The following is a 16,950-nucleotide window of genomic DNA, read 5'->3' as shown; positions in this document are numbered from 1 at the left end:
AGAGAGAGAGAGAGAGAGAGAGAGAGAGAGAGAGAGAGAGAGAGAGAAAGAGAGAGAGAAAGAGAGAGAGAAAGAGAGATCGATTCAATGTATGAATGCCTTAAATAATTCAAAAAGACCACTCGGAACAAAGTTCCTCTTGTGTTGGCCGTGTGCTGCCTGCCAGCCAGCCTGACAAGAGACGGTGAGTTCGGTGGCACCGGCAACGGAAATGTGGAAATCAACTCGAGTGCGCACCATTTCAAACAAATAGAATAGAAAGTAATAAATAAATCCAATGCATATTGCTCCAAAAAGCCCGTGTGTCCCGATTCACTCTGTGTATATGCTTTTGCACATTGCAAACGGACACACGTACTTCTTCAATCATTCATTCAGTCGTTTTTTTGTATTTTATTTGTATTGTGTGCGCATTTTAATTAGTTTATGCATAGAATGTTTTTATTGTTTGGTAATCGTCATTTCCAGGCATTTCACTCTTATGGTACAACTCTTTATGCATGTGGCTCTCTTCATTCGTACGCCCCTGTCTCTAACGGAAATCAACACACACACATACACACAATGAATATCAAACAATAGTAGACGAAATGGCTTAAATGTTTCCTTTTGTTTCTTTGTATTTCTCTTTTGTGACAACCAGGATTTGCCGAAGCTCCCAGTTCCAGAGCTTGAAGAAACAATGACCGAGTATCTGCGCGCACTGGAGCCGACATTAACACAACAGCAACATGATCGAGTCACGACCATTGTTAAGCAATTTGTATCACCATCCGGACTGGGACCGAAATTGCATCAGTATTTGGTTGAAAAACGTGACGCTGAAGATAATTGGGTAATACAATTTTTCCTTTCTCGTTTCTTCTCTTGCCGTTGAATTTTCCTATCACAGCGTTGGGTTTTCATTTCTCTTTCTCATCAATCTCTTCGCTTGCGTTGGGCAAATTAAATTTTTTGCGCATTCTGATGGGCACTTCTGTTTGGCGTGAAAACGATTTGCAAAACGAATATCACTATGTACACAGTTTACGCTAGTTTTTTTTCTTCATTTCTTCGTTTTGCATGATGAAATTTCATCATTGCGAGCGGAGAGAGGAGAACATTTTGCTCGTGCTCATCGCGCGCATATTTCACATTATTTACATTTTGCACACCAAATCCGATTACGTTTAAATCCCTCAATTTTCTTAAATAAACATCGGGCAACGGCATAGGTACACATTTTAATCTATATTTGTTACACTGTGTATTTATAATATCAATCACAGTTCAAGTGTCGTATGAATACATCGTCTTGAATGTTAGCCGAGTACCGGCACCCTCTGCAAAGCAGCACCAAGGTGTAGCGCACAACTGAGCGTCGCATACACAACACACCGGTACGCCAGCGTTTCTCACTCACTCGCTTGTCTTCTTTATGACAATCCCAAACATGTCAAATGCACGTTTTCAATTATTATTTTTACAGTTTGTTCGATAAATGAACGTTCATGCAGCTGACAACACAGTGAATGCTATGCATGCCGTGCAACCTTTGATGTTTTTTTCTCTCTTCTTATTCTCTGTTTGTCTCTAATTTCGCTCTACGCACTTGCTTTCAATCCAACGAACTGATTGTTTTTCTTCATTAAAAACAAAAAATTCGCTTCAGTTTTCGATCGAAATTGATTTTGGAATTTTTTCATTTGGCTCCAATTTTTCGTAGTTATCAACAGCAACAGATGGTTTGAATAATAAAATATTACTTTTGATGTAGGCTTACAATTATTGGCTAAACGATATGTACATGGATATACGTATTCCCACTCCGATCAACTCAAATCCTGGCATGGTTTTACCACCTCGCACATTCCATACCGTAAACGATGTGGCCAAATTTGCGGCCCAAGTCATCAATGGAATCATGGAGCACAAGGAAATCATTGACAGGTATCGCAAAAGCACACGTTCTTCATTCATTCAATTTTGTTCAAAACTCAATTTTATCATCAATTTCTCCATTTTCACCCGGAATTTATCCGTAGCGGTCAGCTGCCAAAGGAGCGTGCGGCAAATCGTGAAAAGAATCAGCCACTGTGCATGGCTCAATATTATCGACTGTTGGGCTCGTGCCGTCGACCAGGTGATCCTCGTGATAGCCAATACTTGCCCGAACCACGCGATGATCAGCATGTAATTGTTGCATGTAGAAATCAGGTAAAAGAATTGCGCAACTTATTGAAAAATGATTCATCGAACAATAATAATCAAATTTGAACGAAAGAGAAACTAAACCGAAACTTGTTTACAGATGTACTGTGTACCTGTGAAGGCTGGCGACCGTGGTCGTTTAAGTGAAAAGGAGATCGAATCCCAATTGTTGTTCATTTTGAGCGATGCACCGTGTGTAAGTGTGAAACCTCCACCGGTTGGATTACTTACTTCCGATGCGCGAAGCACTTGGGCTCGCGATCGTCAGGTGTTGCTGCAGAACGAACAGAATCAACGAAACATTGAGTTGATTGAACAGGCATTGGTTTTAGTTTGTTTGGATGAACCAACCCCGACATCGTTCAATGGACAGGCATTCGTTGGTGCAACCGAAAGTGTTCATCGTGCCGGGCTTAGAGTGAGTTGACTTAAAATTCAAAATTTCCCGGCAACCAAAGAAAAATCGTCCACGTTTGGTCTATTTTCAGGATGAAACAAATATGGCACACGAAATGATACACGGTGGTGGAAGCGATTATAACACAGGAAATCGTTGGTTTGATAAAACGATGCAGGTACCGATAAAAAAGAAACAGAAACTCAAACATAGCCGTTGTGAATTTTAAACTAACTATCATTCCATATTCCACTCAGATTATCATCTGTAATGATGGAACATGGGGCTTATGCTATGAGCATTCAACATCGGAAGGAATAGCGGTGGTTTTGTTGCTCGAAAAAATAATGAACCAAATTGACAATGCCAGCGGTATTGAAGACAATGCATCACAGCAGCATTTACCGCCGCCCGAGCGTTTGGAATGGGAAATTCTGCCCGAAATATCGCATAGAATGTTCCTTGCAGCAAAAAGCGTCGACAAGCGCATTGCTGATCTTGACTTTTTCGTTTATCGCTATCGCGGCTACGGAAAAACCTTCATCAAAAGCTGCAAAGTTAGCCCCGATGTGTACACTCAGCTTGCCTTACAGCTGGCCTACTACAAGTGAGACCATCTCTCTTTTCACATTCACAAATCCATCCCGGCACACACACACACACACTCATCTAATTTCGAAAATCTAATCTAATTTTTTGTTCTTTATCTCCGTTAGGCTTTACGGTCATTTGGTTTCTACCTACGAAAGTGCTTCAACTCGACGATTCCTTTTGGTTTGTATACAGATTTGCTTTTTTCGATGGCTCTCTTCATTTTCACAAATTCAATTTTAAGTGAAATTATTGTGCAAAATAAAAAAATAAACGATTCTCTTTGAATACTGACGTATAGGGTCGAGTTGATTGCATTCGTTCAGCCAGTACCGAAGCGTTGGAATGGGCAGAGGCGATGTGTCAAGGTGAAGGTGCAAATCTATCATTAGAGAACGATAAAGAAGACGATGTTGCCGATGGAGCCAACAGAAAGGTTAAATTTAAAATCTACAGCGTAAAATCTCATATTTTCATTTTTTTCTCATGAAATATTTTCCAAATTTTGTTTCCACTGCAATTAATCGAAACCATTGATTTGATGGGGCTTTTTTCTCCTTTTTTTTCTCTTCTCTATTCCTCTTGCTATTTGGTGGATTTTTATTGATCAAATATTTGTTATTCGTGCCCATATGAAGAAGGAGCATTTGTTGGAATTATTCCGTATGGCTGTGTCAAGACAAACCGATATTATGGTGATGAATATCTTGGGCCACGGTGTCGATATCCCATTATTAGGCCTACGCGAAGCGTGTAAGGAGCTCAGTGATGGCGAACTTGATGAACTATTTACCGATGAAAGCTATCCGATTTCACAATGTTTCCTATTGTCTACGAGTCAAGTACGCGTTCATCTTCTTGAGCTACTCAAAAGAAAACGTAACACGTTGACGAATTTTCCTAATAAAATTCTGCTGTTTCAGGTTGCTTGCACATCAGATAGCTTCATGGGCTATGGGCCGGTGACACCAAAGGGTTATGGCTGTTCATATAATCCGCGACCGGACGAAATCGTCTTTTGTGTATCGGCATTCTATTCGGCTGGCAGCACCAGCGCCTCACGTTATGCCAAATCATTGAAAGAGTCATTGGACAGCATGAGAGATTTGTTAGAATCATAGATTTCTGAATAATAATTCCTACACTTCTCCCGCACCCCAAACCACACACACACCAGAAACACACAATATTATTACCATGACACAAGCGGACTTTTGATTGGTATCTATATATATATCTTATTTGATTGGAAACTGGAATAGTATATGATATTAGCACGATCACGCTTAGAATTATATGTGATTTTTAAATGTACAACTCAAACTCTATACATGATAACAAACATTATTCAATTTCTATTTTGTTCAAAATGAATTCGGTTTGTTTCTTCCTGTAATGTTATGTTTGAGTTGATGCTTAATTTAAAATGATATTAACTGTAACACTTTAACGAAACCGTGTGGCAAAAACGATGAGATACTCATCCATGCACTAATTACCTGGTTGAAACAATGAACATATCTATATAAATATATCACACTATTTTGTGTTCAATTAGAAATGACAGATCTCTATATAAAAGTATATTTTATTTCTACTCAATTGGTACAGAGATATTATTTTATTGTTGTGGAAAAAAGATTCTCTATTTGTTCAAAAAGAAATATGAAAAAAAAACTATTTTTTGTTTGTTATTGTTAAAATATATATGTTAGTCGAAAGAATACTCTTAGATCAACGTCTAAGTACATGCACAAAATGCAACCTAAATGAAATTTTATTTTCACTTTAAACAGAAATCTATTTATTGAGAACGAAAACCAAGCAACATATCACATGAATCTATATATTTTGAACAGAATGGTAATGTTTATTTATTTTTATGATGAGAAAAAAATGCATATATATATATATATATATATTTAGAACAGAAGATGCAATGAATAGAAATTATCAGCAGCTCACACAGTTTGTGATGCAATGGCATTAATCGTTTATTCAACGAAAAACAAATTAGAAATATAAGGATATCGATAGTGAGAAAAGAAGAAAAATCTAAGATAGAAACATATCAAAAACACATATCATTTGAATGCTGCACGCATGGGATGGCCCAATGATACAAGGCGCTTGAAAAGGTTTGCTGTTTTTCCAATGCGAACATTCACCATTTCAAAGATCGCTTGGGAAATTCGATGAGATATTGACATTATTTTGCAAATCAATTCATCGATTTCTTCAAGAAGAATGCAAATCGTTGAATTTCGATTGAAGAGAAAATATTCAAGACTTTCAACTGTTGAAATATCTCATTCCAAGGCGGTGTATGCTTATTTATAGAGCTAATATACATAATAAATGTTAATTTACGTGTCGTATGGTCTAAAAAAGGCCAGAAAAAAAAAATTCATTTAAAACTAATCGAAGTGAATAATTACGAGTTGAAAGTGGATTTTCTTTCTACGTTCATCTAAAGGTGTTACATCTATGTGTAGCCCATAGCTGCACAAGTATTAGCTTAAAAATGATGACGCAAGAATTGTATTTTCTTGAAATGGTGCAAATTTCATTCTTAGCAACCGAATCAATACTTTGGGACATTTTACATTCAGTCTGCCTTTTCGATTGTATTTATTCACTGTACAAAAAATAAGAGAGAAGAAGAAATACCGAGACAAACATGAAACATATCAATATTTTCAAAAGACATATCAAAGAATTTTTGTTCAAATTAGTAGAGTTTAGATGCATTTTAGCTTAATGTTTAATTTGAAGTAGGAAATTTGTTGCGTGTTTTAGCAATAGCAGATTTTTGTTGGCATTGAAAGTAGAAGAAAATGGATAGGGACACTTTTGGATCTTTTAAAGTTTAGCTGGCTTTAGTTTGGCGTTGATTATTTTCGATTGGAATCGGAATTTATTGATTCCAAATGTCATTTTGCCATGGAGAGGATTGAAGTGAGGTGCAAGTCGTTCCTAGAAAAATGCTATGTTGATAGTAAGAGTAAAAAAATAAACGCCCGCACAGTAACTCTTGTCCAAACAAACACAATGTTTATAAACGATTTATTAAACAAGTAGCAGTAAAAACAAATGTTCATATACCAATTGATTCAATAGAAAATGAAATTTTCGTTCGGATGTATTCAGAGTGAAGCAAAGCAGTAGTTTCTCGATGCTGAAACACAGCACCATTTGTCAAAAGTCGAGACAATGTTGATGCCGGTGAACGTCCAAAATTCCTTCGTTGATCTAGTAACTCGGCCAATAATCTCAAATTGGTTATCATGGGCCTTTCTAAAAGGGGCTTGCATTACTAACAAAGCTTTATACAACAGGTTAAACGTGTTAATAACGGCCTTTTTTTTCTTCGGTTCATTTAACAATTATATATTTAGAACCAAAAGACAAATACATAGTTCAAATACCAAGGAGAAAACATTGGCATTACAATTGAATTCAGGTGCAATCATATTTAAAAAAATAATAAGACATTTCCAAAAAGAAACAAAAAAGAATAAGAAAATTTAATTGTCAAAGATTTATTTGTTGAAGAATACTTGATTGTATATTCTTTCTATAGAAATGATACAATTCACTCAGTTTTGTAGAGATTTAAGGTGGTCGTTACAGGCCAAATTACATGGACATATGGTAATAATAGCATAGAAATAGGAGTTGAATAAATTAAAAATATCAATAGCCACCCACTGTACTATAAAAAATGAAGAAAAAAAAACAATATGAAATCATCACTCGTCGTACCTAATGCATATGTAGTATGAAAAGAGCAATAATAATGAAACAGCAAAAGAGAATGAAAAAAAACACTCAGAAATCGTAATACAACGTGGAATGATAATAAAATGTTTTAGCATAACAAAAAATTTGCAGTGTCATATTCCAATGGCATCTTCCGTGTGCGGTGCTCTATTCAAAAGAAAAAATTCTAGTCGATACTCAAATTTTCTCATTATCAAATGTTCTTATCGAATGTATAGCATTTTCATTTTTGAAGAGAAAAAAACAAATCTACACAATCTTTATCACGAAATCTCAAAATCAATAAATATGATGAAACTGTGATAATTTCTCAATGTCGATTCGATATTGTCGAATTAAATTCAATTAACAAGAAATTATTTCCCACTATTTCTCTCTTAAAATTCCAAACAATAACTCAATTAATGCAAAACATTCTCTTTCCATTTATTTGATTCCTATCCACACCAGCAAGAACCAAACCCAATTTCTCTAAATTTAAAAATGACCCTTTACTTTAGAGCAGCATGCTAACAATACCGGCACAATAACCAAAATAATAATTCAACTCACAAGTGAATCAATATATTAGCCATTGAAAACAATACATATCATTAAAAAAGTGAGAAACTATACAATTATTAGCGAGTAACATTTAGCCAATACAAAATTGAAATGAATAAATAATATATACACTGAATATACACTGAAATGAATAAATAATATATTTGAAAAAATAAAAGAGTTAGCGAAATATGGTAGATTGTATTAGAGAAATCATTGTTATGCAATTTGATGGACAAGCAAAAAAAAGAGAAGAAATACACTATTTTAAACTGTTGTAAAAACCCTTTAGAAGAAATGATGGAAAAAAATATATTATATATTAAACTATTGTAAATCCAGTGATTGTCGAAATCATGGATGGAAAACAAGCCCTATTGAAGTACGTGTGTTATTAGATTGGAGAAACCCCAATGAGAAATATACAATATACCACAATGTCAAATTTTCCGAATTTTATTTCATTCATTTGTCTTGCAATCTATAGTAGATGCATCGATGTGCACGATTTGCTGATACCAAGTGGAGGCGCCACACTTTTCTTTCTGTGCCACGAACTTTAAGCTCTGCCACCATTTCTGTCGCATGAACTTTTATATTGATAAAATGACAACAAACTGGAGGTAAGATTGTATTTTTTTTTGTGCTTGGTAAGCAATTTTCCATTTATTTCGTCTTAGGTTAAATCATATAATGACAATATATCAAAATATATACTTTTTGTTCACTCGTTATCAATAAAAAAATAAAATCTTTTTCTTTGTTCAGTTTCGCTAAAGCGAATTTTGAATTCACCATTATACTTCAAATTCACATACGTTTTGGTTCACACTTCTTCTTTTTTTGTAATACTTTGTAAATGAATGTGCCGATAAGTAAATGATTTTGTTTGGGGGGAAGAAATCACTAGGCTAGTACTAGTTGATAGAACAAAAATCTCGAACCACAATATAAAAATAGAAATATTTTCAACTGAAATACTGCACAATGCACATGGAGTAATAGCAGTTAAATTGAAACGTGTATACAAATTTGTTCGTTTTTCTTTCTCACAATGCAATAAATAGCACAAGTTTGGCTTGTTTGTTGTTGTTGTATGTCAGTAAATATGTAATTTACTGTTTGGAGATGCTAATTTTGGGACTATTTTCATTTTCGGTGGTGGCATCGTCTTGAAAATCGACTTTGCAGAAATGGTGTTGCAGTAGCTGGGTGGCAAGCCATCTATCTTTTGGATCGTGCTCCAAACAATGCTTTACAAAATTTTGTCCTTCTTCCGATAAAGTGTCTGGAATTTCAGGCGTTTCACCCATACCAACTTTGAACATTATTTGGAAGTTCGAATCGAATTGAGCCCACGGTCGCTGAAATTGAAATTATCAAATTAATTAATGTGTTGATAAACAATGCGAGTATTTGTATGTTTTTAAGTTCTTATTCTTTTGAATGCAAGTGTTAAATGCAAAGGCATACCTTTCCAGATGCCATTTCAATGACAACACAGCCAACCGACCAAATATCAGCAGCCCGACCATGGCCATCAGTGTGATTTCGTGTAAACACCTCTGGCGCCATATACGCCTGTGTGCCGACATATGCTTGCAATTCACCCGGTATTGTTGTATGCGCTTGAATTTTTACCGCAGATCCGAAATCGCCTAACTTCAAGCAATTGCCCGCCTTTGTGAGGAATATATTGGCTGGTTTTATGTCGCGATGCACCACTCCATGTTTGTGTAGCTCAGCAACAGCATCCAATAGCTGGCCTGTATATCGTCGAGTCAATCCTTCATGCAATCCATTTGACATTTCCACTATACTTTCCAATGTTCCCTCTGAACACAATTCCATGAAAATAAGTAGCTCCTCCTGTTGATTGCAATACGTGACACTTCATTAGCATTCGACGAATCGATACATTGCTTGAAGGAATAGAAGATTTTTTTTTTACTCACCCGATGTATTTCAACACCATAGACTTTGACTAAATTTTTGTGACTGATTCCTTCGAATATTTTCAATTCTTCGGCAACGTTTCGAATGGCCTTCGTTTCGCCTGGTTGTATGGCAATCTCTTTCATTGCCATCAATTCACCCGTTGAATTATTCACCGCTGTGTACACTTTGCCGAATCGCCCTTGTCCAATCTGTAAATACGCAAACGAATATCATGAGCAAAAATAGCGTGATTTAAATCACAAGCTCCACTCTCAATCTTACTTTAATTCCTCGATGCCATCTAAAGTTGACGCTTCGAAGTTTAATTTGCACTTTATCCGAACTAAGCACCGTTTTGACTTGGCCAATCAATTTTTTATCGCGCATTTTTCGATCAAGTTCCAGGTCCAAATGATTAACCGCGTCTCGAACGCGCACTTGCCGCAAAGCTGGTCCAAAATTGTTCATTTTTGGCACTCTCAACAAGGTGCTGCTACCCAAAGCTACATTATCAGGTTGGTCACATGACGTTTGTTTTCGCACCAGTTCCGGTGTGTTCGGAGCACTAATCGGCGATGAGACCTCTTCACGCACCTCACGCACGCTCATCGAATTCAAGAATTGTCGTTGTTCGTTCGTAATACGCGGTGAAAGATTTCGACGGCTTGGCGCTCGACTTGTAGTACTGGGTGAAATTTTTCGTGCTCGTGGACTCATCCGTTTACGACCTTTCTCCGCGGTTTCGGTGCCAATTCCGACAACGTGTGAAATGCACGCGTCCATTTTTGTTTTCAAATCATCGAATTCTTCGTCAGACAAATGCCGTGTATTTGACGGATCACAAGCCGCAATTAAAAATTCTAAACCTAATGATGCCCATCGTGGTCGCACACCTCGTCCGCGTTCACATCGCTCCGTTACGAATTTCATCCACATTTTTGCAAAATTGATGATTCCCAGCGACAAATTGAATTCACATGATTTATCTTTGCAGCTCACAATTTTCGTTTCAAACAATCGAACGATATCTTTGTGATATTCAAAACCGAATTTATAACCTTGATGTAAAATTTCACGGGCACGTGATAAAATCGCCAGTTTATCGACCTCATCCATGTTACCAAGATATTTGACGTCACACCGCTCTTGCACACGTTCAATAATTTTCGTTAGTTTGTGTCGCACGGACAGTACGTCTTTTTGCAGCCGTGTCACGGCATCTTTTACCATTTGACACACAAAATCTTTGCCGTCGCAATCATGATCACGATGAAAATCGGGCGTTTCAATGTCACGACAAAGAGACTTTGCGAAGCTCATTAATCTCATCGTTTTTTCCCGTTCGAGCGTAAAAAGTGCTTGGATATTCCGACACACGGTTAGAATTTGCCATTTCTTTTCATCTTCATCTAAATCGGATTTGCCATTCATTTGATTGTCGAGATCTTGTGAACGGTCGATTAAACGTGTGCCCGTTATTTGCAGCAAATCGCTAACAATTTGACAGAATTTCTTCGCTACGTTTGCATGCTGGCCAGGTATCATGGGGCAAATTAATTTCGAAAACATCCACTCTTTGTCGAGCGCATTTTTGCGATGACCTTCGGGAGCAGCAACCAGCACCCATTGTTCAACATACTCCAAATACACGTCCAAAACATTTTTCACCGTTTGATCATAGTCCTCCAATATTTGCATATGCTGCTCCAGCTCAGCCTCTTTATCATAAAATGCGGTGTGTATGTGTTTATTGTAGCGTTCACGATGCGTCATCGCAAGAATCAGACCTTCGCGCAATTCTTTCATCAGTTGCTCGAGACTCAGCGGGTTCGGTGTAACAGGCTTCGATTCAAGACGCATGCGTAGGTATTCGTGCATCACCTCTAACGGCATGATTGAAAGAAACACAAAAGCCGGCACATATGATGGTAAATTCAGCGATGCTGCCTCTTCACTCCAAATGCCATAGCGATGCAGTTCATCTTCGTGTTCTTTGCTCAGAGGTATTTCGGTCGTTGCAGGCTGGAGTTCGTCATTGAATCCGTCGAAATCAAGATCGGACTCTTCTGCACCAGGCACTTCCAATGTGGCATGAGCCTTACGAAGAACAACATTGTGAAGTCGGTGCAAGAATGACAAGCTCTGACCCAATCCACGCGACTTTAAAACGTGTTCAATATATTTTCGGTAAGGCGATAGCGGCATATTATTGTAACTCGGGCTATGGCTAACATTGCACAAATCCACATGCTTGAATATATCTTGATAATCGTGTACACTCAAATCAGAATGATTTTCAATCGCATCCAATGAGCAATTTTGCGCCTCACGCATCGAACTGAGTAAGAGTAAAGAATACAAAAAAACAATGATAAAAACGTTGATTGGGGAAATGAATGAATAACATACTCAATGCTATCAGCGGGGCTAACACTGTCTGACGGGCTAGCACTTGAATCACCATCGCACGTGAATTTTACTTTGGGTATTTTAGTTTGTGGGATTTTCCTTGAGTCTATTGAATCACGGCCAGAGTCTTCATTCTCTTGGATCGATGACGATGCAGAACTATCGGTTTTATTCTCGGACAGTGGCCATTGAAATGCTTTTCCCTGTAATCTGCAATTCAGAAGAAGGGAGACCATTAACCACATGAATTCATTCAAAATATAAGTTGATAGTCAAACTAACCTGGCAAATATTTTGCCCACTATCAGTAATTTCAATCGATGGTGTCGCGTGATATTGTACCACAAACACATCGCTTTCACACGGCCAACGAATTTTGGCGATTTGTACACGGGATGAAAATTGGCTAAAACTTGTGACGATGGGTAAAGGGCTTCAGCTGCTTCTAAGCGAGTTAACAGTTCTTCCACTTCGCGCAAAGCTATCGTTTGCTGCTCTTGACAATCCTTACAATACATCGAATAACACTGCGCACATCCTTTTAGTTCGAATAAAAGTAAGAAATTTTCATGGGAAAATGTAAACCATAAATTTAAAAAGAAAAAAATGCCAGCATTTAGCATAAAATGCATACTTTGTTTGGGCTGTGACTCAGATGTTGTACAACTACTTTCGGGTGTTGAAGGCATACATGGTGAATTCACCGATACTCCACTGTCTGTACTCGAAACGCTCATTTCGCGTTCAAAGTGCCGCACGAATCTAGAAAATAAGGAAACAAAAATTATTACATTTCAAATGAGAAATCAGACAAGATTCTCTCAATCAAAAGTCCAATAGCTTCGAATCAATGAATGCAAACAAATTGCTTGAAGCAACTAAACATATGCCGTGACTTGCCTAAAATTTAAAATCTTATTGAGAAGATCAGGTATGCCTTGTCGAGCTGAATACAAATATTTGTCCTGTTGTTCGAGTGTGCGACTAGCGTGTCGTGCTTGCAACTCAAGCCAGATCATATCTTTGAGCTCGGTTTGCCATAAATAATCTTCGCTCGATATTTTTGCGTCCTGTTTGTCACTGCTGCCAAGTTTTATGAGATTTGCAAATGTTTCGTGGAATTCTTGACGCGTTTGTAGCATTGATTTTTCACTCAAGCTCACATTATTCACTAGTTTATTTGGTTGAATTCCAGAGGCAACGTTGGAATTTGGTCCACACTCCTTCTGTGGCTTAAGTGATAGAAATGCTTGAGCTGGTGCTGATGCTCGGCATCCGATTGGTCTTGATGTGACGCTCATAAACCGATTACCCGTTTCGATCACCTTTGGTACAACCGATAAATTGGTCGATGCAACTGAACGATGTCCACCGATCGGCGGAAAACTATCACGATCATCATACGGTGTAGATGCTGTGCTCGTGTTTATCACATTTTTCGCGTAATTTGCATTCGGCGTTTTGCTAGGCGATGGATTCAACGGTGTTGGTGAACCCGATATTGGATAAATGACATTCGTTGACAATTTCATATCGCGTTCGGATTCGCGCAACAGTTGCATCGAACGTTTATCACATTTTTTGGTGTCGTCGTCGATGAAAATTTCATTTAAAATTGCACAGTCCAATGTGTTTCGTCGGTTCACCTTTCGCGACATTCTGTTTATGCCCCGTATCGCTTTTGTAGCTGCCTCTCTGAAATTACACAACAAAATGATTGGAAATACTTCAGTTTGTACCAGTTTTCGATTTGTAATTTTTTCTACTTTGCGTCACCAATAAATTTTGTTGCTCTTACAATTTTTGTTGTTTGCGATCCCAATCGCGAGTTTTGATCCGTGCTCGTTGTCGTGGCGGGGTGCTGCCGTACTCGTCCATATCGAATCTGTTGATAAGTTCTTCTGTCGTCATTTCGCGTCTGTAACCGTTCGAACCAATATCAAGTGATGCCGTCTTCTCAACCATTGTGACGCTCTTTTTCCGCAATTCAACGCTGTGATAAAGAAACAGAAAAAATAAAATGAAAATAAGGAACGACAAATTCCAACAATCATTCAGATTCCGTGAGCATATTCGGTTGCTTACGATATTTGAATATTTGGGCATGTAGTTTGACGTAGTTTTGATATGAAAATAGTGTGCTTAAAAATTTAAACGTAATTTCCTTCTTCGATTTCGAACTGAAAGAGCTGATAATTTGGTGAACTGTACTAGTTGAATGACGGTTTGAGCATTGCTCATACGATGAATATTATGTGTGGATACGTATATGCGATAGGATTCGATCCAATCGTCCATAAAATGGATAAAAATACTGACGATGACTGTTTTAATTCTACGAATAATATTATATCGTCGATCAGGAAATGAGATGAATCATACCACAAATACACAAGCACACTGCACTAGAATCGATGCAGTCTGGCGTCAGTTTGTTTTGCAGGCCAGAACGAAAAGAAGAACCAGAGGAGGAAAATTCAAATTCGGTGGTATCTTTCATGTGGGCGAACCGTTTGGAACTGATGTATAAAACAAGTGATGCAATATTTATCGATGCCGAAATTAATTCTTCTAATCAAAAATGGTGAAACATGTACAATGTGTCGCCGCTATAGATATAGATGTTCGAGAGATACGATATTCGATGTTGGCTCGTGGTATTAATTCAAACATTTCCATCATTGTTCAAATTCGTGTCAACGAATCCACATACATTGACTATATTTATCTGTCACCAGCCGCTATCTATTATATATACAGGGGGGAAAAAAATTATTCATATGAATCGTTAATATTCACAATTTTATCATGTCTCATTTTCTGTTCTGCTTTCATTTCGGAATGTCACCGTGTAACCGACGATATGTGCTGCGTGCAATGGTACACGGGCGGCGAAAAAGAGAGAAAGAGAGCGCGAAAAAAGAAAAATAAACAACAGGGAAAAAAAATAGCGGAACAATATATAATAGAACGCATCTTGTACGTGCAGTTTCTCATATCTGTCGTTGTGGTATTTATTTTAGCTGGCGTCAATTACGTGTTCGTTCTTACATCGGCACATACCACATACTCTAGCGGGTCATATCTTTCAATTAACTTACATCAGCCAACATTCGTTCGGTAATTAATAAACGCAATTTATGACACATGAGTACGAAAAAAAAGTGCTGAGTACAGGACTTTTATTTGCTAAACAGCTTTTCTTCTTCTTTTTCGCTGGTCTCATGATTTTTGCCTGTCTTCGTATTTCAATTTTATTCTGTTATTTTGTTTGCACAGGCCATTGTGACGCATAATTTGGTTCATTGCCAACGACGATGAGTTCTGACACGGCAAATGCATAAATGGTGCACAATCAACTCGAAGTGGACTGGTTTTTGGGGAAAAATCACCGGATTTAATGACCCTAACAAACCGATTGAAATAGATAGCGAAAAAGACAACGACAATGACAAAAAAACGGTAGCCGCAATTGCGGAGTAATGTCACAGCAGCAACCATTTTTCTATGGTTTCTTCACTAAATATATTTTACGTATTTCTATCGAAATTTTTAAGCACATCAAATAAAGTGATAGATTGAGAATAATTACGGCTCATCCTCCTCCTCCTCCGAACTATTTGTTTCATATTCGTCTCGCTTTTTCCTCCAAACTCCATCGGCCATTTTTGATTAATTCTTTAAGTCTGTATTTTTTTTTACACTTGAATTAAATTGATATCATTCCAAATTTTTCACACTTAAAACACACTGAATTTTTCACCAATTTCCTTAACAATACTAACATAAAGGCACTTATCACTTGAAATCTTTTCGGACGTTTTTTTTTAAAAACGATGATCAAAACAAAATAAGCAACATTTGAAAAAAAAACTATGTACTCTTTTTTTTTATCATGAACAGCAAATACTTCAGCTATAGAACTGAAGAACTTCGGGTTCTCAGTGCATTTGATGTGTGTATATATATTTCATTTCATTGACTTTGACAGTTCAGCTGTGTGTTCGTGTGACAGGGCTGCTCCGTTAAGTACATACCTTATATGGCGCCGTTGATATTCAATGTTGGTTTAAACAATTTTAAATACATTCCCTTCGAACACGGTGCAATCCGTTTTTTTAACGCTTGCTCACACATGAACTGACGCTGGGTTTTGATGTATTGAGAATAATTTTGCATTTATTATTCAAATTTAGGCAAATTTTAAATGGTTTGATTCAATGATTATGGCATGGAAACGGTACTTAAACTTGATATTCGCAATAGATACATTGTTTTCATCATGCTATTGTATATGCAATGTACGCTTTTCACGGGACTATTTTCTATGCGAGTATATATTTCTAATGAGATTTTTCTAAGAAACAAGAAAAAACGCCTCAACTTGAAGCTGGAAGGTTTGTCAAATTGGTCGAGTTTTGCTTTATACATACACAGGGAAGAATGGTTCAGATTATTGATACAATGAATTTTTTTTTCGTAGAAAAAATACCAAAATTAAGATGTCTTAAACAAAATTTATTTTCTTCCATACAAATTTTGTCTGAAAAAATAAATTTTGTCTTAGATATCTTAATTTTGTTTTTTTTTCTACGAAAACCAAAATCCATTGTACCAAAAATCTGAACCATTCTTCACTGTATGCAAAAATCAGATTGTCCACATTTTTTCATTGCCATTTTTCTAACCATACTTTTGTTTCATTTTTTATCTTGTTTTATTTCTCAACAATTTGATATCTGATCTGACTGAATCACAATTGAACATTGGAAATTCTCTTAGCCATTTAATGACTCACAACACAATTTTAATCAAAAATTTATGAACAAAAAGTGTCGAAAGACCCCACTATGACTGATCATTATATCAAAAAGATGGAATTTTTTTCTATTTTTTTTCGTTACTAATTCTACGTAGTATTTATTTTAGTTCTGATAAGGTCGTTATTCGCCAATTTTATTCTAGTTAAATCGAAATTGAGTTTCTGAGAAATAATTCTTGAGATATCAAAATACGATAAAGATTCAAATGCTCACACACTTGATCTACAAAATTGATTGTTTCAATTGCACGTTGGACCATTCATAGTAGGAATGCGT

The 16,950-nt window shown here is 36.8% G+C and overlaps 2 protein-coding genes across 4 annotated transcripts in view; one reads left to right on the top strand and one right to left on the bottom strand.

The window, feature by feature from the left end:
* The window catches only part of LOC129578471 (choline O-acetyltransferase), a 49,941-nt gene extending 42,321 nt beyond the window's left edge, over positions 1 to 7,620 (top strand). The window contains exons 3-12 of one of the 2 annotated variants that reach the window (XM_055467135.1): positions 644 to 835; positions 1,757 to 1,929; positions 2,025 to 2,196; positions 2,291 to 2,608; positions 2,679 to 2,765; positions 2,845 to 3,194; positions 3,304 to 3,361; positions 3,480 to 3,614; positions 3,817 to 4,020; positions 4,102 to 7,620. In XM_055467135.1, the coding sequence (XP_055323110.1) occupies positions 683 to 835; positions 1,757 to 1,929; positions 2,025 to 2,196; positions 2,291 to 2,608; positions 2,679 to 2,765; positions 2,845 to 3,194; positions 3,304 to 3,361; positions 3,480 to 3,614; positions 3,817 to 4,020; positions 4,102 to 4,299 (1,848 nt within the window). In that variant the 5' untranslated portion in view covers positions 644 to 682 and the 3' untranslated portion in view covers positions 4,300 to 7,620. Of the gene's footprint in view, positions 1 to 643; positions 836 to 1,756; positions 1,930 to 2,024; positions 2,197 to 2,290; positions 2,609 to 2,678; positions 2,766 to 2,844; positions 3,195 to 3,303; positions 3,362 to 3,479; positions 3,636 to 3,816; positions 4,021 to 4,101 lie in introns of both variants that reach the window. The other variant, XM_055467134.1, reaches the window with a different exon arrangement.
* A 637-nt stretch (positions 7,621 to 8,257) lies between these two features.
* Positions 8,258 to 15,864, bottom strand: LOC129578470 (mitogen-activated protein kinase kinase kinase 4). 2 transcript variants are annotated; one of them, XM_055467131.1, is made up of 10 exons: positions 15,444 to 15,864; positions 13,650 to 13,844; positions 12,752 to 13,546; positions 12,486 to 12,613; positions 12,134 to 12,389; positions 11,852 to 12,061; positions 9,725 to 11,780; positions 9,460 to 9,651; positions 8,978 to 9,373; positions 8,258 to 8,868 (listed from the first exon to the last, which is right to left on the bottom strand). In XM_055467131.1, exons 1-10 carry the CDS (start codon positions 15,515 to 15,517, stop codon positions 8,620 to 8,622), a joined length of 4,551 nt encoding a protein of 1,516 aa, XP_055323106.1. In that variant the 5' UTR covers positions 15,518 to 15,864; the 3' UTR covers positions 8,258 to 8,619. The 2 variants fall into 2 exon arrangements, with proteins under 2 accessions (XP_055323106.1, XP_055323108.1); XM_055467133.1 differs by lacking the exon at positions 15,444 to 15,864 and adding an exon at positions 13,937 to 14,133.
* Between the last annotated feature and the right edge of the window lie 1,086 nt (positions 15,865 to 16,950).

This window comes from Sitodiplosis mosellana, unplaced genomic scaffold (assembly GCF_009176505.1).
Source record: "Sitodiplosis mosellana isolate CC-2019 unplaced genomic scaffold, AAFC_SMos_1.0 Smas_scaffold_6226, whole genome shotgun sequence".
In the NCBI taxonomy this organism is placed as follows: domain Eukaryota; kingdom Metazoa; phylum Arthropoda; class Insecta; order Diptera; family Cecidomyiidae; genus Sitodiplosis; species Sitodiplosis mosellana.
This window is presented reverse-complemented; position numbering and strand designations above follow the sequence as displayed.

What these genes read in the sequence shown, in the direction of transcription:
- LOC129578470 (XM_055467131.1), bottom strand. Translation starts at nt 15,517, where the DNA reads ATGGCCGATGGAGTTTGGAGGAAAAAGCGAGACGAATATGAAACAAAT. An exon ending in GATCGCAAACAACAAAAATT is followed by an intron (nt 13,547 to 13,649) that starts GTAAGAGCAACA and finishes GTGTAATTTCAG; the next exon opens with AGAGGCAGCTACAAAAGCGA. An exon ending in GTGGGCAAAATATTTGCCAG is followed by an intron (nt 12,062 to 12,133) that starts GTTAGTTTGACT and finishes TCTGAATTGCAG; the next exon opens with ATTACAGGGAAAAGCATTTC.